The following is a 24,403-nucleotide window of genomic DNA, read 5'->3' as shown; positions in this document are numbered from 1 at the left end:
CCTTTTGGTAACTGTCTGGTAAAGAATGCATTGATTCAAGAACAAATTTTTGTTCCAAGACCATCATTTCTTTTGGATTTTGTATTTACTGGGGAAAAGCACATGGTCTGGAGAAACCTAAGAGAGTCACACAAAAGGCAGTTGGAAACCAGCACTGTATGGAATGCACAAAGTTGTCCTCAAATAGAAATCTATAACTTTAAACATTAAAATTTCTTTTAAGAATACAAACTGAGAATTATTGATTTTCTCATGCATTGATACATAGAACTAGCCACCAAATGTTTTGTGTTTGTGCTTCTATTCTCTATAAAGAGCTTAAGTTTCTGCCCAGAAGTTTTTTGTGACCTCTGTGTCCTAAGAAATCTACCAATAGTAGCTTTGCATACAGAGGTTGGTACTTTGTATCAGTTCAAGAAACTTGGCAAACGTTTTAACTATGAAAAGTCTCTCCAAGATGAGATGGAGAAAAAAAAAAAGCACTGGGAAACTAAATGGCTTTGTATTTTCCTATAGTTCTTGTATCTAAAAGGCGTTGGAGCTATAATTCTTCTCAGATTGACTCCATTGTTCTGTTTGAGATAAATTCTTTCAGCATGCAGTAGATGCACACTAGAATAAATAGAAAGGTAAAATCCAAGGTCTACCGAAAACAAAATTTAAATTTTATGACATTGCTTCTGATCTCTGTTGGTTGATGTAACACAATGAATATTTGGAATTAGTAGAATGGCATACTGTGTGCCTCCTTTCTGATTTTGCTGTTCAACTGAATTAGAAGGATGTCACTGCAAGCTTGTGTGAACACAAAATATAATCCCATTTCAACTGTTTCTATGGCAATAATTGCTTATCTCTATGGTAATAGTGGTCTGCCTCTATAACAATAACCTGCAATGAGAGAAAAAAGGCACTGACTCTCTGTTAACAATTTTTCTTTTGCTTTTTTTCTATTTCCATGTTCTCCTCTTTTCAAAAGTCTTAATTTATTTGGTTACACCAAGAATTCTTTACTAAATCCTTCCTCTTCTCCCACCGCTTCCTTCTCTGAATTTAAAAAAAAAAAAAAAAAAAAAAAAAGAAGCTTTTAATTTGAAAACTGAAAAATCTGACTAAGATTAAAAACTGGTGCTTTTATGTTCATGGAAGTAGGACATGCTGTTTTGCATCTTTTAAAATATGCTGGTTTTGAAGATAGATGCATCTGGCTGAAAACCATAGCTGTACCATAACTAATTGATCCTTCTGTAAGTTATTTCATATCTAAATTTCTTGTTATTCTTTTCTAAAGATAATAATGTCTTCTTCACAGAATAATAGCAATAATGAGATTAGATACATTTAGCACCTGACATACAATAGGCCCTCTGACTGCTAATGGACAAACACAAGGCCAAATATGGGCTATGCTATTGATTGTGTGATTGTAGTGAGGTCACCCAGACCCCTGGCCATGGTCTGCTCCTCCAAGGAACTTCTAAAGTTCATACCAAGTTTCAGTATCATACTTTAAAAAAAAAATCTGAATATTATGCATATTGTGTACATCAAAAGAAGAGCAAGATTCCATATATATAGGCATATAATATGACTAGTCTAGAGAATCACCTGTGTTGTTTGTCTGTTTTAGAAGTATTATGTGACTCAGTTGCCTTCTGTAGAATAATGACAATAAGAACCAAGAGATTCTGGGCTTTTGGCATTTTGCTACAAGAAGCTACTCTTTGCTTCCATGGATGCATTTGTCATTAGTCAAATTCCAGCTCCCTTGGATGATGCAGACCAAAAAAAAACCTTTTCTGACTTAATTTTATATTATCTCAACTATGTTCTGTGGAATTTTAGCAATCATCTTTAGAGATGCATCAAAGAATTCTGTAAGATTACTATATGTTCTCTAAAATTTAGAAATAAATTAGTTCACTTGGTCCTTAATTAAAGTCTCTCAAATGATCAAAAATATTTTGGAGCTTTTATATCTATTTAAAATTTCCATTTGAAGAGCTTCTCCTTTTGAAGGATCTGCATCCATTATTTAGAGTGTTAATCTAAATAATTTCCTTTTTTCTATATAGTCTCTTTTTGCTTTCCCCAAACTCATTGCCCAATTATTTCTTTTTTAATTTTCCTTACTTCCTTAAAAAATTTGTCCCGTTGTCCCTAAAATGAAATTTTATTCTTAATAATAAGGCTAACCTCCATTATCTTTACAATATATTCTGAAAATCTTGAGTATTTCAAAAAATCATAAAATTTTTAAATTAAATTACAATTTCTCAGCAGAAAACTAAATATGTTGTTTTTTAACATAATTGAGACTACATTGGTAAAACATAATTGTGATTGGTTAGTGTGCTCTTTTTAAATACATATTTCACTACAGAGAAATACAGTACTGAATTTGATCATTGAGTGTATGTTTGTAAGTTGTGGAGTAAACCATTGTTTATTGGGAGACTTTTTTCCTTTTTGTTTGAATATCTAAAGGTAAAAATTATTTTCTGAGTTTCAGTTGACTTAACTTATTTCCTGCAATGGAACAGAAATGTTGTTTACAAATATAGAGTTAACATTAATTTTGCTCAGCATACTTTATTTTTAATTGTAACTATAATATCATAAGTCTCTACAATAATACCATTGGGTTCTAAAGTTTATGTTAGCTTTATAATTATCCAAAACTATTTTGATAAGATTGATTGTATGTAGTTTAGAGCATGTTGTGGAACCAGGTGCAATCATGCACTGGTGCCAACTCAAGAATGCTTAGTAAATGGTATCTTCTCTTCTTCTGTCTATTCCTTCTCTTTCTCAAAAGACTTATACTTAGTGAGGCACACATGCCTAACCTCAGTACTCCCTATTTTGAAGGGGGTATGAGGTGACATGATTCAATTTATGCTTAAAACCTATTCTGACTGCCGTGTGAGGGATGAGTAGAAAGGGCACAAGTGTGAAAGTGGGGTGTGTAGTGAATTGTTATAACTTAGGTTAAGATTTAATGGACAAATGTACAGCAGTCTCGATGGAGATTAGGAAACATCATTAGGCTGTTTCGGAGGAGATGCAGTGGTAATGATGAACTGGATTAACAAGGTAAAGATATGAATGTGTCAAAGATAACTTATTGATTCTGACATGAGGAAAGGGTTCATGCCTTTTTCTTGAGATGATGAATGCATAGAGAAATCATATTTTGATAAGGTGAGTGGAAATCAAGGTTTAAGCTTTGGATATGTTACTTTTGAGATATCTAAAGACATCAGAGAAAGGACCAAATAATTAATTCAGTTTTAGGACTGGAGTTTGGAAGAAAATTTCTTATACACACTGTACATAACTGAAGATATTTGTGTGAAACACATGTCTCACTGGATTGCAATATGTAAAGACTTTTCCTTTTTACATTTTGAATTCTCCACAGTATTTTGTACAAGTGAGAGAATGGTTAAGGTAAAAAATAAAAGAGAATTGGCATGTATTGTATCTTACTGTGTATAAGGAGTGAGCTAATTGCCTTTGGCTTAGTCCTCATGAAAGGCTATTGATTTTTACAAATGGTCAAACGGAAGAGCAATTAAATGACTGCCAAAGTCCACAAAATAAATGGAAAACTAGGACTGATTGACTACAGGGCCCAAATTGATCATACTAAACCCCCTGCCTCCCATTAAGCTCTGAGTAAACCTCATTTATTAAAAAAATTATGGGCACTTTATTGTATCAAACCCACTGTATGTTAAGATCCTACATACAGCAATAATAGGGAACGTGGGAACATGTATATTGGAATTGATAATCTACTGTGAAGGCAGAAAATGAGCCAGCCTATGTAAAAATTAAAAGAGTATATGACAGAGAGAAGTGGGGGCTTAGATCTCTTTAGATGGGGACAAAACATGCTAAAGAAAAAAATAATTTAGCAGAGACCTGAGAAAAGGAATGAGGAAATGTTTTCTAGTTACATAGGAAAAGCCCTGTGGTGGAAAAGGCCATGCAGCTTGATCTGGTGAGCAAACTGATGGCCATGTAAAATGTGACTGCAGACTGCAGACAGATGGAAGCCCACCCATGGAGAGCCTCAGAGACCAGAGCGTGAGAATTCAACTTGTACCCCATAAGCATTGGTCAGACCATTCAATTGTTTCAACGAGGGGATAAATGTGACCTACTTTATATATTACAAAATATTAATGTGGTTTTTGAGAGAAGGAGGAATTCTGGATACAAAAGTTAAGAAACCCAGTCATACAGCTCCTGAATGAGTTCAGAAGAGAGATTCTGGTGCCTTCTAGAGGGCTGTGGAATGGAGACAGAGGAAATGCAGTGATTCAGGACATGTTGCAGAAATAACACCCAACTATCTTGTTGATGGCTGGGTTGTAGGAGGCAAGGAAAAGGCAGAAAAGTGGCCCTTAGGTTTTTGTTTTGAAGTCTGAGTAGATGGCAGCACCTTTAGAAACATGGGAAAGAAAGAGCTTTGGTGGTAGAAAATCAAGGGTTCTGCTCAATAAACAATTACTGAATTAAAGAACCACAGTGCTGATCACATAAGAGAATTCTTGTGTTTTGGATTATTAAATACCATATATCTCTGCATGGACCATTCATTTATGAATTTTGTATGGCTGCTTTCACATCAAAATAATGGAGTTAGGTTGTTGCAGAGGAATGGTGGCTATGAAGCTGAAAATATTTTTAACTTTAATAGGAAAAATAATTCAAATATTTACTATAACACCCTAAATCTAAATTTAGTATTATTCTCTTTTTTAATATAATAGTTGTTTTTTACATAATCTTTACAAAGGATTTTACTCCTTATAAAGCCACACTCTCAATATTAAGCTATGCATGATGTCTTCCTATTCCTGAGTCCCTCTTCTCTACTCTTTCTCTCTCACATGGTTTGTTTTTGGTAGCTCTCCCTGTTTATCATAACCTTACAAAGTGGGTCTTTCCTAAGTTTCATTTCTTGGCTCTTTTCTATAATCTCCTCTTTATCTTCATAGCTCCCACCTCATTTCTTTTAGGTGTCTCCTAACTGCCAGCTGACCAAAGGAGCTTTTTCTTTTTGTGGGGAGAGGTGGGGTATCAAGAATTAAATCCAGGGGCACTCAACCACTGGGCCACATCCCTAGCCCCTATTTGGTATTGTATTTAGAGACAGGGTCCACTGAGTTGCCTAGTGTCTTGCCATTGCTGAGGCTGGCTTTGAACTCCCTATCCTTCTGCCTCAGCCTCCTGAGCTGCTGGCCAAAGGAACTTTTTTCTATTCAGTATAGCTTCTCAGCCCAGCCCAGCATTCCATCTCATGACAGTTATTATTACCAACATCCTCTCTAGTTCTGTTTACTTACTACTGTCTGTCTCTCCCCAAATTCTATGCCAGCGACTTCAATTATTTTATTCATAAGTGTATTTCCAGTGCTCAGAACCATGTCTCAAACATAAGAAGTATTCAATTAACATTTGTTAAATGGTGAATTAGTACATTGTATTCTCTCTTTGGGAAAATTTATCCAAGTCTACATTATCTACTATTACTTCTGCTAAGAAGACATCCAGTTTATATGTTCATGTTCTAAATTTGATTATTCTCCAGATCCAGATTTCTCGGCCTAGACAATATCAATTTTAGCCTATTACACTACCTGAACTCCCTGCCTATTCATATGCATTACTATTTTTCTAGGTATCTTAAGCTTTCTCATGTAATCTTATTCCTCTTATTCAGAATGCCCTTCCTTTGCCCTTCACTATTCTGATACTTCTGGAACATTACTAGCTTTTACGAGGCTCTTGGTCGACACAGGCAGTTCCCTTGACCCATCTGTTAAACCACAGCTACAACAGTATTACTGCAGAGGCCTTCCTTGGCCCAGATATCTGTGTTCCATCTTGTTTTAATCAGCTTCTTTGTTACTTCGATGAAAAGGTCTGACAAAAATTTTAGAGGAGAAAGAGTTTATTTGGCATTTATGATTTCAGAGGTCTCAGCCCACAGATGTCCTAGTCCATTATTCTGGATGAGGGAGACCATCATGGCAGAAGGGCGTGACAGAGGAAAGCAGCTCAGAACTGTCAACAAGAAAGCAGAGAGACAGTTCCACTCACTTGGGGGAGGCGGGAATATGAACCCCAAAGGCACTCAGTAATCTCCCTCTTCCAGCCGTACCCTAGCTGGCTACAGTTACAGCCTAGTTAACCTTATAGGTGGATTAATCCACTGATTGGGTTGTAACTGCCATCATCTGATCATTTCACTTCTGAACCTTCTTACACTGTCTTACACATGAGCTTCAAGAGGACACTTCATACCTAAATCCTAACACATCTCATCAGTTATTTCCTTCAGAATGGCACCTGTTACAATCTGGAATTCTCTGAATTGTTTTTCCCTTACCAAACGTGTGTATTCCTCTCTAGACATGAACTCTTTAAGGGCAAAGACTTTGTATCTCTTGTTCACTGGCAAAATTCTCAGTGGTAGGATAGTTCTTAGGACGCCCTGGGGCTCCATAGAAGTTGTTGGATGAATGAATTTACAAATAAACTCTTAAGTCTCCAATGGCATTTTTTCTTTTGTCAAAATATAGCACTTCCCATGGCTACTGCTCTTTGGGGAATGGAGGATTTGCTGTCCTGGGAAGGCCCTTTATTGTTTCCTTCACTTGTTGTTTCTTGTCTGTTTTGGTGCCTAATGTCTAATAGGTTCCTGACTTATTTCTCTAATAAAATTTAAATGATCTTTAATATCAAAACAATAACACACTCTGAGAGAGAGACAGAAAGAGAGAGAGAGAGAGAGAGAGAGAGAGAGAATATTAATGCTGTATATACCAAAGCTCTTAGTGTTTTACACTTGGATAATTATTATGTAATGCTCTTTCCTATACAGGACTTCTATTCTTAATTTCACTAGCTACAGAAAGAATGTGAACTTCAGATTTATATGCAAAAATGACTTTGTATCTCATGTTTTGTTGAGCATTCATGTTAGGATTAATATTATGAACTACTTTAGTACCAAAGATGAATATTAATAAGTGTCTATTTCCAAAAGACCACACAAAAAAAATATGCTTTTTGAAAACGAAAAGATGATTGGTATAAATACATAATAGATAACAAAAGAAATGAAGACAGTAGTTGCTTTTAGGTTTTTAATTCTTTCTTTCTTTTTTTTTTTTTTAATGGCCACATTAAGAATAGTTTTTCCAAAATATAACCACACGGTTTCCCCTGCAACTACTCAACTCTGCCACACGAAAGCAGCCATGGACCATATGTGAATTAATGGATGTGGCTGTGTCCCAATGAAATTTTATTTGTGGACACTGAAATTCAGTTTGATATAATTTTCACATGTTAAGAAATAGTAGTCTTTTAAAAAGAAAATCTCCAACTGCTTAAAAATGAGAAAAGCATTTTTAGTTTGTAAGCCATAGAAAACTAGCCAATAGGACACATTTGATCCTTGGTTGGTAGTTTGCAAATCCCTGCTCAAGACAGGTCAGTTTGAATAGGAGCCACATCTGTTTCTTTGGATATCCCTGTGTGTCAGCATTATTAAATGTCACAAAGTGAGAGTGATTTGAAAGAAAGCTTTTTCAAGGGGTCTTCCACCAGAGCACCAAAGCCTGGCAGAAAGACCTCAAGCAGAATGCAGAAATGCATAATTCTGCCCAGATATGCCCAGGCTTTGAAACTACTAATGAATTAAAAAAAAAAAAAAAAAGAAGAAGAAGAAAAGAAAAATAAAAAGAAAGAAAAAGAATGTAAAATTCACTCACCAATTAATTTACAAGTTTTTTCTATCTTTATTCTAGGAAATAATATGTAAAATAATTAATTGTTTAAGTTTTAAGATATGATATGACATTAGCAAGTAAAAAATGTACCTTTAAATTACCAGAAGGTTACTTTTTAACTGCCCATATAGTGTGCCTACTTTTGAGTATCCGGTAATCCTGCTTTCTCTCAAAAAATAAAAATTGCTGCCTTGTCATGGAAGGACATTTCTCATTCACATCTGAGTTCAAAGCCTCTGGGGTTGGGTGATCCAAACTACATAATGGTGGTGATGGGGGGATCTGGCAGAGTTCTCAGGGCATGGTTGTCTTGGCCAAGCTCCTGCCAGCTGCTGTCTCCAGGGAAATGAGGCTGTGTGTCACAGTCGATCAGTCCTGTTCTTTCTCTGTGGCCCTGACATTTCAATCCTGGCCTTTTCAGAAAGAAGATATGGAGTGTATGAGGGAAGTAGAGTGGAGAGAACAACTAAAAAACTACCTTTAGAAATGTCTGAATGTTCCTAATAGACCACTGTCACCACATAGTAAAACTGGTTACAACACAAAGACTATGGTAGACAAATTAATGTGCATGTGTATCTATAACCAGGGATTTGATAATCACCATTCTTCAGTGGTATCTAGATTTGAACTCCTGATGGACATGTAATTGTTTTATTGCCTCAGATTGAATTATTACATCATACTCAGTGAAAAATATTACATGAGGCCATGGTGTCAGAGAAGGAATTTGGTAAATACTTGGTGAATGAATTAAGGAATGAGTGAAAAGTGCCAAGCTCCTGCTTGTGTTCAATTAATCTCAGCTGTCCTTCCCAAATGCCCTATTTTACTTGGTATCAAGGATTGCTATACAAATACAAAAAGCATGGCTTTTTAAACTGCTCAATGGCAAAAGGGTCACCACATGTAGGCTTGACTTGGTCCCTCTGTGTTTGCTATGAACACATGAAAAAAAAAAAAAAACAAACAACCTTACAAGTACTCTATTTTTCCTTTAAGTACTTTCTAACACAGAGCCAACGCATCATCTTCCCACCCCCCCCCCATCCCACTGCCCCTGCTTTTCAGACAGGATTTCAAAATTGTAGGTTAACAACTAGTAATCTTAGTGATGTCTTCCACAAGCAGTTCCATTTTGGCAACTGGGCGATTTTCTAATAATGATGAGTCAAAATCCAGTTTGTAAATATGAAAATTATGAAATCAACATGAAAAATGATGCAACCTTCATATATATTTTAGGAAAATAGGTATAACCGCCCCCCCCAAAAAAAAGGAGGAGGAAGAATAGTCTTTCAGGAAGACTTTAAGCAACTTTGATATTCTCTTACATGTTTGTTTATGGTGATGAGGGGCCCCTGCCTAGGTATTTCCTCTGATCATTTACATTGAGTGCCACAGAATTTATCTCATTGTATTAAAGAGTTAGGTGGATGCTTAAAGGTCAGGTTTTTGAAGTGCTCTTTGTAGTTCGTGGTCTCAGCTGCAATGGAAATTTTGAGTTTGTCATTCATGATGAGCAATTCTCTTATTCTATGAAGCAATATATTTTTAACCTTGTATGTCTAAGTAAACCAAGAAGACAGCCCTTTTCCATCTGGTAGAATCTATCAGAATAAAGAAGGAGAAGGAGGGAAGAAAAGAAGAAGAGAAGGATAGAAAGAAAAAGGAAAGAAGGAAGGAAGGAAGGAAGGAAGGAAGGAAGGAAGGAAGGAAGGAAGGAAATGGAATAAAACTGAATCAAAAGGAAACCTTAATCAACTCCTTAGGTGGTACATTTAAGTACTACAGGATGAGCTCTATTTATTCTAAATGAAGTTCCTGCCTTTGGTTATATGAATATATTCAACAGAAAGTTTTGAATATTTAATCTCTTGAGTAAGGTCTCTGAAGGACAACCAAAAAAAAAAAATAATGTTTTTTGCAAAAGTCAAATACTTCATCATAATATGGAACACATCGTGGCATAGTTTCCTTGAACTTCATTATGATAAAATATGCTCCAGTGATGTTAGCCATCGTGATGCTACCTGGAACCCCCATGCTCCAGACACTGCCCTGGGTATACTGCTGTAAGCTCCTGACGGATACTCACTTGTTTATTCCTCTGCTAGCCCAATGAGGTAGTTGTTGGTTTTATTCCCACATTACAGAAACATTGAGGCACAGAGAGGTTAGGCAATTGTATACTGGTAAGATGAATGTGGAATTTATCTTTCAAACTGACTTGAGAGACTGATAGGGTATTCTGTGAATAATCGTGTGAAATAGCAAGTATAAGCTGGAACTAGCTTGTAAGACTAGAAAAAACTCAGGAGTTGAGTCAGTCCATGGCCCAGATCCAGAGTCGGCTCATAAACCACTCCAGTAGGCTGCTGTTTTCTTGTATTGTCCTTTGTCTGTTTTGCTTATCTCTATAACCTTCATCCATACATTTTTACTCTCTTGCTCTCTCTTGTTTCCCTTCTACATGCCCTCCATTTCTGTCCACAATTCAGGTGAAGTGTCAAATTAATTAATTCCAGTTTTTACATGGAGCACAGTACAATGAAGACAGACTCCCCATCCTCTAGGACCTCCATAAAGGAAAGAGTTAAAACTTCATGATTTCCCTAATGGATAGGTTTCAAAGCACTATCTCTCACTGATGAACCAAAGGAGTGATCTTTATTTTCCACGAAGAAATAGCTTATGTACCTTGAGGTCTGTCTGCAAAAATTCCCTTGTGCTTTCTGATGAACAGAAATCTATACTGAACCTGGGTTCTTTGAAAATAAGAACAGTTAAAGACACGATAAGCCCAAGGCCAGTCTGAGGAACTTAGTGGGACCCCATCTAAAAAACAAAAAACCAACAAGACATTGTACTTTCAAAGTATTGTATGCTGCATATCCAGAATCAAAATAAAAGTATTAAAATTGAAAAATGGAAGTGTGGCTAGTTTTGCTACAATGTTTATCAGTTATGTGTCACCTATTTTTATTACATAAGAAATCAAATCTAGTGTTGTAATGAAAACACTGTACAGTGAATTTAAGATAATTCTTGGTGAATTCAAATTTTTCCTATTTGTTTAGGGACACAGTGCCCTTGAGGTTTCTTCTAAGTACTATAATCTTCTGTAAGAAAGGCATTTTTTCGATTTTTGAAGCAAGTTGCTCCGTCACTGAACATCTACAATGATTGGATTTTATTCAGCAGTTTTTACAAAAGCACAATGTAACTGTGCACTTGGGCTTTGCATTATGTCCCTTTATCAGCATTAGGCATGTATTTACACTAGATATCATTTAAGACATTTCTTTTTTAATCTTCCTTCTTTACTATTCACTTAACACCTTAGCTTCCCATTTCCCTAAAGGCCATGACTCTATCTAAATTTACCTAAGTATTTGAAACAGGTAATCTCCATGAAGGGAAGGGATTGTGAACTGGATTTATCCAAGTGTTTCCTAAAGGGACTGAAAGAAATAAAAGTCATCTTTTAATAATTTTTTCTGAATAAAAATTGATTGAAGTTAAAGAGGTTTAATTTTGATGCTGGGAAAGGTGGTGCAACCTGTAATCCAAGATACATTACAGGCTAATGCCTGAGGATCACAAGTTCAAGGCCAGACAACACAATTTAGTGAGAGCATGTCTCAAATAAGGAAAATTTAAAAACGTCTGGGTATATATCTCAGTGGTAGAATAACCTTATATTCAATTCCCAATATAAAAAAAAATACATACACACACACACACACACATATATAACTTTGAATACTTCATATTTTAAAAAATGTTTACTGATAATTTGAAGGATAGCATTTGAATCCTATATGTCCATTAAATCACATTTTCTTTCTACTGTTTTCGTTTTGTTTTGTTTTGTTTTTGATACTGGTGATTGAACACAGTCACTCTATCGCTGAACTACATACCCTTCCCCACTTTTGTTTAATTTTGAAATAGGGCCTATCTAAATTGCTGAGGCTGGCCTTGAACTTGCAATCTTCCTGTAGATTCTCCTCCTTTAGCCTCCCCAGTTGCTGGAAATAAAGCAAGTGCCAAAATGGCCAGCTTCATATTCCATTTTATAATGGTTTACTGAAAATATCATCTTATTTTAAGAAGAACATTGCTAAGAGAGTAGATTCCAAGTGTTTTCACCAAAAAAAAAGTATATGAAGTAATGCATATGATAATTAGCTCAATTTAGCTATTCACAATATATACATATCTCAAAACATGTTGTATGTGATAAATATAAACTTTGGTTTTCCAATTAAAACTAAATTTAAAAAATTACTCAAGAAACAAAACATAATTCAGTATCTCCAAAAAATCTCAAACCACTTAGAATTTACATGTTTATATATCTATTTGTATTTATAATATCCAGACACGTATACATTTATAAACTACATTCTTAGTATAATAAAGAAATAAAGATTTAGTTTTATGCATTCCCTATACTGATGAATATGCAATTTAAAGAACTTGATGTGCAAATTTGTGACCTTAACCAATTTTTATACTCCTTTAAACTATACTGTTTTCAAAAGTATAATTTAATCCATTCATATAACTATAATTTGACAGCTTCTGTACCTCTAACTAAACAATGAATGTTTCATGAAGTGAGATACATGCCTATACCACTAAAGCACTTTGTAAATCTATAAAGATTGTATTAAACTAAAATTTACCCAAGGTAAAATGACATAAAGTTGATACAGATATCCTCCATTTTAATTTTGTTGTATTACTTCATTTTAGTTTTCTATTATATATTTATATATGTATATATATATATATATATATATATATATATATATATATAGAGAGAGAGAGAGAGAGAGAGAGAGAGAGAGAAATTATAAGACCTCAGAGCCCAACCTCTTATCTCTGGTTTATTTTCCTTTAGAGCAAAAACTATTATATATAAGAAAACATTCATTTATTTTTATCAGCTTTTTGTCAGAGAGATGATTTTGTCTAAACCCCAAGACAACCATAGTTAGAATCAAAGAAATTGAAGTAGATGTACTTTATTTTAGACATTAAATAAAGTGTAGACTGGGCACAGTGACACACAACTATATTCCCATTGATTCAGGAGACAAAGGGAGGAAGATTGTAAGTTCCAGGGCAGCTTCTGCAACTCAAGAAGGCCCTGTCTCAAACTAGAAAGGACAGTGGATGTAGTTCAGTGGTAGAGTGCCCCTGGGTTCCATTCCTGGTAACAAAAAATTAATAATAATAATATTTAAAATAAAGTTTAGGGGACACAAGGAAGAATGTGCTGATCTTTCCATGCACAAGAGAATTTGTACTCTTTGGGACATTTGAGCTAGATTAATTATGAACATGAAAAGTATTTTATGTTAAAAATTAAACTAAACAATTATAACTGTTATTCAAAAATAGCATTAAACATTCTTACATAGTTTATGCATTACCCAGTACCTTCTTTCCTTCAACATTTAGTTAGAAAATCCTTTTTTAAATTTAATATGTCAAATTACACTCAAAATGAAATCCCATCCTGTGCTGATAATGGATGTGTATAATAGCCTGAAAGAGCTTTAATGAAGTATAATTTCACTAGTGTGATGCAATAATACATAACCAATTTAATTCGAAACTAAGCCAGTGGTGCAGTAATATATTTATACAACTAATATTGTTAAATTCTTAATTTTCATCCTCTCTTGATTTAAATTACAAGTTCCCTTAAAATGAAATCCACTTAGGAATACCCTAATGATTTTTTATTTTAGCTTTCCTATTGTGACAGCTTTTACAGTTTTCCCCATCATCTTTCCACTTAAATCCTCCATGGGACACTTGAAAAATTCATGTAGAAACAGCATGAACCCATGTAAAATTTTACAAATTAAACTTCTTAATTGATGATTTTTATAAATCATCTTAAAACATAAGAACTTGTATTACACATATTACATATAATAAAAATGCTCAGACATTACCAAACATATCATTTATGATTTTTTTCAATATCTATTAAAATGTTTATTGCTAGTAAAGACACAATCCTCCATTAACATATATTTTCCTTTCAATTTTAGGAAGAAGTCTTAAGATTATATTATTATTAATCTCTTTGATTAATGTTCTTGCACATTCTAACAGCTCAGTAGTTATGTCAATATTGGTGCTATAATCATTTGACTGACAGTTCTGTCTCCCAGAGCAATGTGGCTTTGTTATCCATGTCTTCATGGTACCCTATCTAATCCAAAATAAACTTGTTCTGATAATAATGCTCAGATAAAAAATTATCATTTTGAAAAAAAAATCCAGCTCCTGGAAACAAGAAAAAAAAATTATCATTTTGAAAACAAAGTAAAGAATTTAAGTATAAATTTCAGTCTGTTAACAAAAATAGAGACTACAGTATGAGTGTCTAACAGTTGGAATAGAGACTAACTATGAACCATCAGTATGACAGCATTTGTTGGTACTTTCAGAATATTGATTCCATTATTGACCATTATGGTATAATCTCTGCTGAAAATAACACAAATCCTATATTGATAAAAGAAGGATTCAGCACCCTTAACAAAAAAAGTACTGTCTGATAATAATACGTGTCTATTTTGCTGCTCCAGTATATATTATTTGGACTTGAACTTTATTTTGAATATGCTGCAAGGTTTAATTTGATCAATTTTAATTACACTAAAAAAGTAAAGCAAGACTGTTTGACACTGTTCTTTCTTTTTTTTAACAGTGGCTAGCATTCAGAAGCTTCCAGCAGCCTCTGTTCTAACAGACATCAACTTCCCAATGAAAGGACGGAAAGGAATGGTTGACTGGGCAAGAAATTCAGAAGATAGGGTAGTTATTCCAAAAAGTATTTTCACGCCTGTGTCTTCAAAAGGTAATCACTACATAATCTGAGTTTTGAACAAAACATTTCTGATGAAGTCATTTAATGAAACCCTAGGTGTAAACATTAAACAATTTTGACACAATTTACAACCATGATTCCAATCTAATTTTGTAAATATAGGCAGCTTACACTTGGCTTACAAATCTCTGAATTTACTGAAGGAAAGGATCCATTAAAGTGAGAGGAAAACATATAAGTACAAATTATTGCATTATGCATACAAACTCATTTCTACTTCTGCCTCATGTTAAAATTTGCTTTGCTTAGAAGATATTATTTTGGCACATAGAAACAAATTTAGGGGGAAAAATTAAGATTTAAGACCATTTTAAGTAGCCTTTAAAATTAATGGCTATCATCAAAAGTGACATTGTAGTCTTAATTGTTGCTTTGGAGACTTTGATCTTAAAACTAAATGCTACAAACTCACTTGAAACTATTGTTCGAAGTATGATATGTCAAGAGCTTTATAAGGTTTTGAACAACCAATAAAAAAAAAAAAAAAAAGAAAAATCAGCTCTTTTCTCCAGGTCATTGGGTATTTAAACTTTTAAATGCAACTATAGCAGATTCTTGTCTCAGCCTCTACCAAAAACATGTCTTATAGTAGTGTAATTAATATGCAGAGTGTGTGCTCAACTGCCCCATGCAGAGTTAGAACACTTCTCAGTACCTAGCGGCATCTTTTTAACAGCTGTACAGAAATCCCCTTGGGATTAACAGATTAAAGTTTTATAAAACAGTATTTTTCTTGCTGTTTTCCTAATAGTTTTAATTTTATTCTTTCTAGAATTAGATGAATCATCCGTATTTGTTCTTGGAGCAGTCCTATACAAAAACTTAGATCTCATTTTGCCCACTTTGAGGTAAGCTACAAATTAACGCACTGTTGCAAACCTTATAAATTATTCTAAAATGTGATTATAGTTCATTCTGTGAAAATAGTCAAACAAGCCTTGGTAACACAAAGGGCTTTTTTGTAAATGAAATAGAAAATATCAGCTTAGTGAACATGTTATTAACATATTATGCATTTCAAAACAACTAGGGAAGATAATTTTGGTGTCTTATTGTAGCCCTGCAATTTTTTGTACCTAATCATGACTTGCCTAAAGACTAAAGAGTGAAAAGAAAGAACTAAAGTCTCTATAATAGAATGGGTCATTGTAAAATTAATCTGTCTTCTTGCTTTATTTGTACTTAATGATACTGTTCATCAACTTTATGTGAAATTAAAGGAGTACTGGGATGACTGGGAAAACATGGTTTTAGTCTTCATTTGCACAAGATCTCAATTAGCTTCAAAACATATTTTCAATTACAGGGACATTAAGAGAAAATGCTATTGTTCAATTAGATAACAGTTTTGGAAGAAATCCATTGATTTTTTTTCTGTCAGACATTTAAAAAAGCAAGTAGTAATTCAACTAACATTTATGTGTTCTGTTGTCTGTCTACTTTGCCAAATCTCACAGAAAACAAAATTCACATCTCCTTGGACAGTGATCCTATTACTGATGATGATCTGTTTCCTCCACACCACCTCATTTTGGAGGATTGATACAAAGTTGTATTTTGGTTAAACCTGTGTTTAACCATAGTTAAACCATAGTTGTGCTGAGATATCTCCCCACACTTTCATAAATAAAGCAAAGTTTTTAGGGAGGACAGCATATGAATGATGTGTACAGTTATGCCAGTGCTACAATGCATACTCTAATAAATAAAAACATTTAGAGTTCCATCCAGCAGCAAAAGGCCACCCAAGGAAGTGACAATGACTAGGCATGACTTTTGGAAAAAATCTCTGCATGAAGCACATGATTAATGCAAGAGGTGAATCATCCCAAGTCCTTATTGATGCAAACCTTTTTCTCCTTCAGCCATAGAGACAATCATGGGAAGTTACATTTTCTATAGTGTCCTCTGGCTGGAACTGGACTTTGTGAACTTAGATATATTTGAATTTGGTTGCATTTTGTTAATACAATATTTTCAAAATTAATAAGTTTACTCTCAACTTTGCTACTGGTTTTATTAAAATGCATTGGTATATATAGTCACAGATCAAAATCTTTCATAGTTATAATGCTACCTTCCCTCTAAAAGGAAAAAGAGGAGATATGTTGGAAAGAAAAAGCTAGACCCTTATTTCCATAGGGAATTAATTTATGTAAAGTTTAATTTTTAAGAGTTCTAGACTAGACATAGTCTTAAAAATCAGGACTGATTAAAAGATTTCAATGTATCATGACAAGAGTTTTTTAAACTTGTCCAGTCACCACACAATTCAATTCAATGGCCTTCATTTCAACTTAAAATAGAAGCACATTTATGTGTAACACAAACTCATAAACTCTTTGTTCCTGAGGGCAAGAGTAAATGCAAAATAATTATTCAGCATGAAATGTTTTTGATTACGAGTTTCCCTCTAGATATCCAACAAAGTTGCATAATTAGCTTTGTTCTGTTTATCATAGAACTCATTCACCTACACAAATGAAGTCAAATTATCCCACATTTTATGAATCCATGAAGTCAAGGAAATTGGAAATTTATCTAGGGACATCAGTCTTTTCTGTAAAAAGAAAAAAGAAACATTCAATTATTGGTTGCATTTTTTTAAAAATCATGGGAGGAATAGGTGTCACTTACAGTGTATGAATATGTTAATGGATCCATTTTGTATGATTTAATGAATAGAGCAAAATAGTCTGAAAGAATAACTATCCAAATACCACCTGAGACACACAGGGATTCCAATAGACTCTTGGGCAAGTCACTGACATTTTTTCATGTGAAAATTGAACTTAAATGTTCTTCCCAACTTCAAAAAGTTTTAGGTTTGGTCTCTAGCCCTTAGATCAAAACAAACTACATATATACATATATCTATATACACATACTATGTATTTATATAAATATATAAATTAGTATATATATTTATACCAATATATAAATATATAAAAATATTAATTTATTTATTATAATTATATATTTGTATAACTATATAAATTAATATATATGTATGTTTATCCAACATATATAGTATATATAACATATGATATAATGTATATTATATATACTATATAGTATGTATAGTATATATTATTTATGGAATATATAAATATATAGTGAATATTAATATATTTATATACTAATTTATATAGTGCATATTTATATATTAGTATATATCTATATTACATAATATAAAATATATACTATATATATCAGAGTTTTTTTTCATATTTCCTTTTTTTAATTGATTTTATTTTTCAAATACATGACAGCAGAATGCATTACAAATCTCATTACACATATAGAGCACAATTTTTCATATCTCTGTTTGTATATAAAGTATTTTCACACCAATTCATGTCTTCATGTATGTACTTTGGATAATTATGTCCATCACATTCCACCATCATTTCTAACTCCCTGTCCCCTCCCTTTGCCTCCCACCCCTCTGCCCTATCTAGAGTTCATCTGTCCTCCCATGCTTCCCCTCCCAAAACATTTTTTGTGGGGGGGATTGGCTAACTTCACTTAGCATTATCTTCTCCAACTTTCTCCATTTACCTGCAAATGCCATGATTTTATTCTCTTTTATTGCTGAATAATATTCCATTGTGTATATATGCCACACTTTGTTTATCCATTCATCTAGTGGAGGGCATCTAGGTTGGTTCCACACTTTAGCTATTGTGAATTGTGCTGCTATAAACATTGATGTGGCTGTGTCCCTGCAGTATGATGTTTTTAAATCCTTTGGACATAGACTGAGAGGAGAGATAGCTAGATCAAATGGTGGTTTCATTCCCAGTTTTCCAAGGAATCTCCATACTGCTTTCCATATTGGATGCACCAATTTGCAGTCCCACCAGCAATGTATGAGTGTGTCTTTTTCTACATGTTCTTAGTTTGAAGTACTTTGTAACCTCTATATAAGAATTAGGAATATTTAGTGAATATAAATTTACAGTTAGAAAGAAAAATAAGTCTTGTACTCTATTGCATAGTAGCATGACTATAGGTAACCATAAAATATTATATATTTCATAAACACTAGTAAAGAATTTTGAATATTCTCACCACAAAAAATGATGTTTGGTATGATAAATATGCTAATCACCCTGATTTAAACATTACACAATATATCTACTACAAAACTTTGCATTATACCTCATAAATAAATGCAGTTATTATGTATCAAGTAAAAACAAAATACTTTCAGAGATAAACATAAATATGTATACCCACACATACTTTTTATCTACAAAGTTATTCAGTAAATATAGATACCATTGAAAACTATATTCATATTAGGTCTTCCACCAGAAATAATGACAAAAAATGACTAAGGATTGAAATGTTAGTTTAACCCTAAGTACCTGTATTAAAACACAAATGGTGTAAACATACTTTGTATACAACCAGAGATATGAAAAATTGTGCTCTATATGTGTAATATGAATTATAATGCATTCTGCTATTATATATAACAAATTAGAATTTTAAAAAAAATTTTAAATGTTAGTTTAAATAATCTTTATAGGTGAAACACTGGTGTTTACTTATTTTCTGTTAACTCATATAAGACATCATATGACCACTAAGCACTCCCAGTATTGTTTTTCTAATTTTCAAAAAACATCTCCCAGAAAGTGAGTATCCCAATGACAGATCTGCTAAGTAAAGAATACATCTTTTAACATAAGACAAGTGTGGTTCTTTGAGAGTCACTCAGCAAATTTACTGGTGGAATTTAACCATACAATATTAATTCTTTTGAGTCTCCTCCAATCTTAAGACTCCCAGAACAGTGCTTACTAAATAATAAAGGGCCAATGAGTTTTTTTCTGGAATAATTAATTATCTTATGTGCTAGAATATCATGTCTAAGCCAGTCTTTTAAAGTAAGGCATACAGTCATTTAGTGTTCAAACTATGGAAATATCTTAGGAACAAAGAAATATACATATCCTCTTGTTTTATTCTATTAGTCTGTGTGAACTTAGCCCAATAAGAAAGGATAATTGTCTTTCTTAATGAAAAAATGTACAATTTTTTTTTCTATTTTTAGTTATTGTTTATAAATTCTCATGAAATATTTTCTTCAGTGATCATTTTGCTAATTATCTATTGAAATGTTTGAAAGCATGTTTCCCCATACATCAAACAATATTAGATTTGCTGTTAGGTTCCCTGATTTTTACATGATGTTATATAATCATTTTAAAAACGATGCTTTGTATAATTTCCCTTGGGAGGACTATGAGGGAGGACTCAATATAATGTTTCAAATAAATATAATTTAAATATTTTTCTTCATACAAAAGCATAAATAATCTTGCATGTTGACTCTTTTTATTTAGGTACTTCTTTTCTTCTATTAGCCTAATATGCATTCAACTATTATTTAAGCTGAAATTTTTATTTTACTGTTTGAAATGAGATTAATTCAAATTGTTCCTTGAAGGAAATGTGTTCTACTCAAGTCTTAACTAAATAGGTGCCATTCTCAGCCTCTTATATTTTCCTTCTTCAGAATAATTTTTTAAACGTAAAAATTATAGAGCTATATGATAGTGATGTGCAATGTCCTTTAGAATTTAATGTCATCTGGAATTTCATTTCAAAGATGAGGTATCTATGATCCTTATTGCTTGAGTGACCGCCTAAGACTTTATGTTTAGTAGGTAAATGAGTTCTAATCCAACTTAAGTCTTTGTTTGCCAAAATCAGGACTTTCACTGTATCTCACTGCCTCTGTGCTGCTAATATTGATTGCTTTAAGCAATAAAATCCATGCATTTATTTTATAGCGTGTGAATATACATGAGTCTACTACAAAGCATCATGTAAGGCCCAGAAGGAAGTGGTCATGAGTGGAACGCGTCAGGGACCCCTGAGATTGGCCTGGGAGCCCAAACCTGGGCTGTTAAATTTGAGGCCTAAATTTCTTATACCTTTCTTCTCCTCATGACCACTTACATGCCTGACAAAAGAAGGCTAGCCAGTCCAGATCAGAAGATGAAACACCAGCACAGAGAGCCCTCTCACATCAAGAATTCAAACATCTTCAGCTTGGCAAGTCCATAAACTACTGTGAGAATTTTAACTCATTTTTATAACATTTTTGGAGGCCAACCTGATTATGATAAGAAACTTATAAATGGATTATCATTGATATGGCAACTCTAACTCCAAAAATTTATCTCAAGGAAAAAGAATAGTATTTCCAAACACACACTGAAGCCAAGAATTCAGGAAATATTTGTAAACAATCCACTCGCTGATTCATTTGATAAATGCAGCTCCAGTTCTGTGGAAAACCACAAAACTTCTCAGTAGGTAAGCAGTATGTAATTTTCCTGGTAAGACACATGGAAAATGCAGCCATGTTTTCTGAAAACAAACAAACAAACAAAATACATTGCAATGTACCCCTGCATTTGAGATAGTATGAAGAATCTAACTAAAATTACATAAAAATTCTACTCTAGTATTAATATGCCAGGAAAAACACAGATTAAGTAAGAACTACAACATATTCATAAAGCCAAAAGTAGTTGGAAAATTACCATTGAAAAAGTAACAAATTTCAGTCAGGCATGGTGGTGCACCCCTGTAGTCCCAGAGGCTCAAAAGGCTGAGACAGGAGGATCGCAAGTTCAAAGCCAGCCTTAGCAATGGCAAGGTACTAAGCAACTCATTGAGACCCTGTCTCTAAATTAAATACAAAATAGGGCTGCGGATGTGGCTCAGTGGTTGAGTGCCTCTGAGTTCAATCCCCAGTATATACCTCCCCCCAAAACTAACAAATTTCAATATGCAAAATCACATGAATTTCTAACAAGCACATTAACAATAAAGATAAATGATACTGAACTTTTTATATATTTATGAAATTAATCATTTGAGTTCCAAATATTAAAGGAATTATACACACATAGAAAAAGAAAATGAAATAAATACTCTTGGAAACAAACAATAACACCAGAACACACTGAAAACCTTCAACCTGAGCAGTCAGCATTCTCAACAACATTTGTTCTTTACTTTCAGGACCTAAACTTTGAAGCTTCCTTCTTTTTTCTCAGTATAATAAAAAATACTGTAATTGTACAACAATCTGTATTTTAGAGTTCCCTATCATAAAGATATTATGAATTAAAATTGTGCACAGTGATAGCAAATTGGCATGAAAGTAGTATAAAATATTATATGGGAAGAGCATAATTAACAAAAATCTGGGCTTAATTTGGCCATACCTTTTTTGCAATTTTTTTTTTTTTTAGTTGTAGATGGACCTTTATCTTATTTGCTTATTTATATGTGGTGCCGGGAATCAAATGCAGTGCCCCACATGTACAAGGCAAGTGCTCTACCACAGAGCTACACCTCCAGCCCCTTGGCCATACCTTTTAAAAGGGAAAATACATCTGTGATCACTTAGCAAGCCAGTGATTTTAAGTGCTGTATGTTGAAAAACTAAACTAATTCTAATTAGTTTCAAAGGTCAAAGTATCTAAACCTTACTTTTCAGTAGCCATGAGGGAATTTTAGTTTTAAAAATGAGTATATTTTTCTTATTTTTAATTTTGTTATATAGGACAACAGAATGCATTAAAATTCATATTAGACATATAGAGCATAATTTTTCATATCTCTGGCTGTACACAAAGTAGAGTCACATCCTTCATGTCTTCATACATGTACTAAGGGTAATACTGACCATCGCATTCCAGTATCTTTCCTACCCATATCCTCCCTCCATTGCCCTCCCTCCCTTTTCCCTTTACCCTATCTAGAGTGCATTTAATCCTCCCATCCCTCCCTCCCCTCACCCAGCATATTATGGATCAGCATCCTTAAATCAGATAAATCATTTGACATTTGGCCTTTGGGATTGACTTATTTCACTTAGCATTATATTCTTCAGCTCCATTCATTTACCTACAAATGCCATGATTTTATTCTCTTTTAATGCTGAATAATATTCAGTTGTGTATATATACCACGTTTTCTTTATCCATTCATCTACTGAAGGGCATCTAGGTTGGTTCCACAGTTTAGCTATTGTGAATTGTACTGCCATAAACATTGATGTAGCTGTGTCCCTGTAGTATTCTGTTTTTAAGTCCTTTGGGTATAGATCAAGGAGAGGAATAGCTGGGTCAAATGGTGGTTCCATTCCCAGTTTTCCAAGGATTCTCCATACTGTTTTTTGTATTGGCTGCACCAATTTTCAGTCCCACCAGCAAAGTTTGAGTGTGCCTTTTCCCCACATCCTTGCCAACACTTATTTTTGTTTGTATTCATAATAGCTACCATTCTGACTGGAGTGAGATGAAATCTTAGAGTGGTTTTGATATGCTTTTCTCTAATTGCTAAAGATGTTGAACATTTTTTCATATATTTGTTGATTGATTGTATATCTTCCTCTGAGAAGGGTCTGTTCAGTTCCTTGGCCCATTTATTGATTGTATTATTTGGTTTTTGGTGTTAAGATTTTTAAGTGCTTTATATATCCTAGAGATTAGTGCCCCATCTGATGTGCTTGTAATAAAGGTGTGCTCCCATTCTGTAGGCTCTCTATTCACCTCACTGATTGTTTCTTTTGCTGAGAAGAAGCTTTTTAATTTGAATCCATCTCATTTATTGATTCTTGGCTTTAATTCTTGCGCTATAGGAGTCTTATTAAGGAATTTGGGGCCTAATCCAACATGATGGAGATTTGGGCCTACTTTTTCTTCCATTGGGCACAAGGTCTCTGGTTGAATTCCTAGGTCCTTAATCTACTTTGAGTTGAGTTCTGTACACAGTGAGAGGTAGGGGTTTAATTTCATTTTTTTGCTTATGGATTTCCAAAATGAATATATTTTTCTTAAAGATTTTGATGAAGTCCCCCAGTTCCCAGAATATTTGAAATCATCAATTTTATTTTTGCTTCATTTAAATTGGGGATGTCATTTAAAGAAATTATGAAACTACTTAATTTTGAAGCTATATGAATGATACATCTAAAAATGGAAAAATATTGCAGAAATTTTAATAACTTTCATTAGACCATAAGCATAGTTTTACATATTTTATGTGGCTACCCTTTACATGTGCCCCTAATTCTGCTGTTTCCTTCACTAAAATTTTTCCTGGAATATCACATTGCACTTTTTTTATTATGGTAAAAACACAACAGAACTTACCATCTTGACTATTTTTAAGTGTGCAGTACAGTAGTTATCTATGTACACTTGTGTAACAGTTGTTTAGAACTTTTTCACCTTGCCAAATTAAAGTGCTATTCCACTAAAAGACAACTTTTATTCTCCACTCTCTCCAGCTCTTGGCCACCACCATCTACTTTCTTTTTGTAAGTGTTCAACCACCCTAGATCTCATGTCATGGAATCATGTAGCATTTGTCCTTTTTGTTTTGTAATTCATTTATTTCAACAAGCATGATGTCCTTCAGGTTTGTCCATGTGGTAGCATGTGACCAGATTTCCTTCTACCCAAGGCTGAATATTCTTTATATATGTAATATATAATATATAAAGAATATATATTATATATACCAACTTTTGGCAATTATGGATAATACTTGATGAATAGGCATGCAAATATTTCTCACGGGTCTTAATTTTATTTATTTTGAATATATACCCAGAAGTGGGATTATT

The 24,403-nt window shown here is 33.5% G+C and overlaps 1 protein-coding gene across 4 annotated transcripts in view; it reads left to right on the top strand.

Moving 5' to 3' along the window:
• The window catches only part of Adgrb3 (adhesion G protein-coupled receptor B3), a 666,855-nt gene that overhangs the window by 356,997 nt on the left and 285,455 nt on the right, over positions 1-24,403 (top strand). For all 4 annotated transcript variants that reach the window (XM_040282896.2, XM_040282898.2, XM_021732558.3 and 1 more), the window contains 2 exons: positions 14,557-14,706; positions 15,509-15,584. In XM_040282896.2, coding sequence (XP_040138830.1) covers positions 14,557-14,706; positions 15,509-15,584 — 226 coding nt within the window. The remainder of the gene's footprint in view (positions 1-14,556; positions 14,707-15,508; positions 15,585-24,403) is intronic.

The sequence above is a fragment of the Ictidomys tridecemlineatus genome, chromosome 8 (genome assembly GCF_052094955.1).
Source record: "Ictidomys tridecemlineatus isolate mIctTri1 chromosome 8, mIctTri1.hap1, whole genome shotgun sequence".
NCBI lineage: Eukaryota > Metazoa > Chordata > Mammalia > Rodentia > Sciuridae > Ictidomys > Ictidomys tridecemlineatus.
Note: the sequence above shows the minus strand (reverse complement) of the source record. Positions and strands in the feature narration are given on the sequence as shown.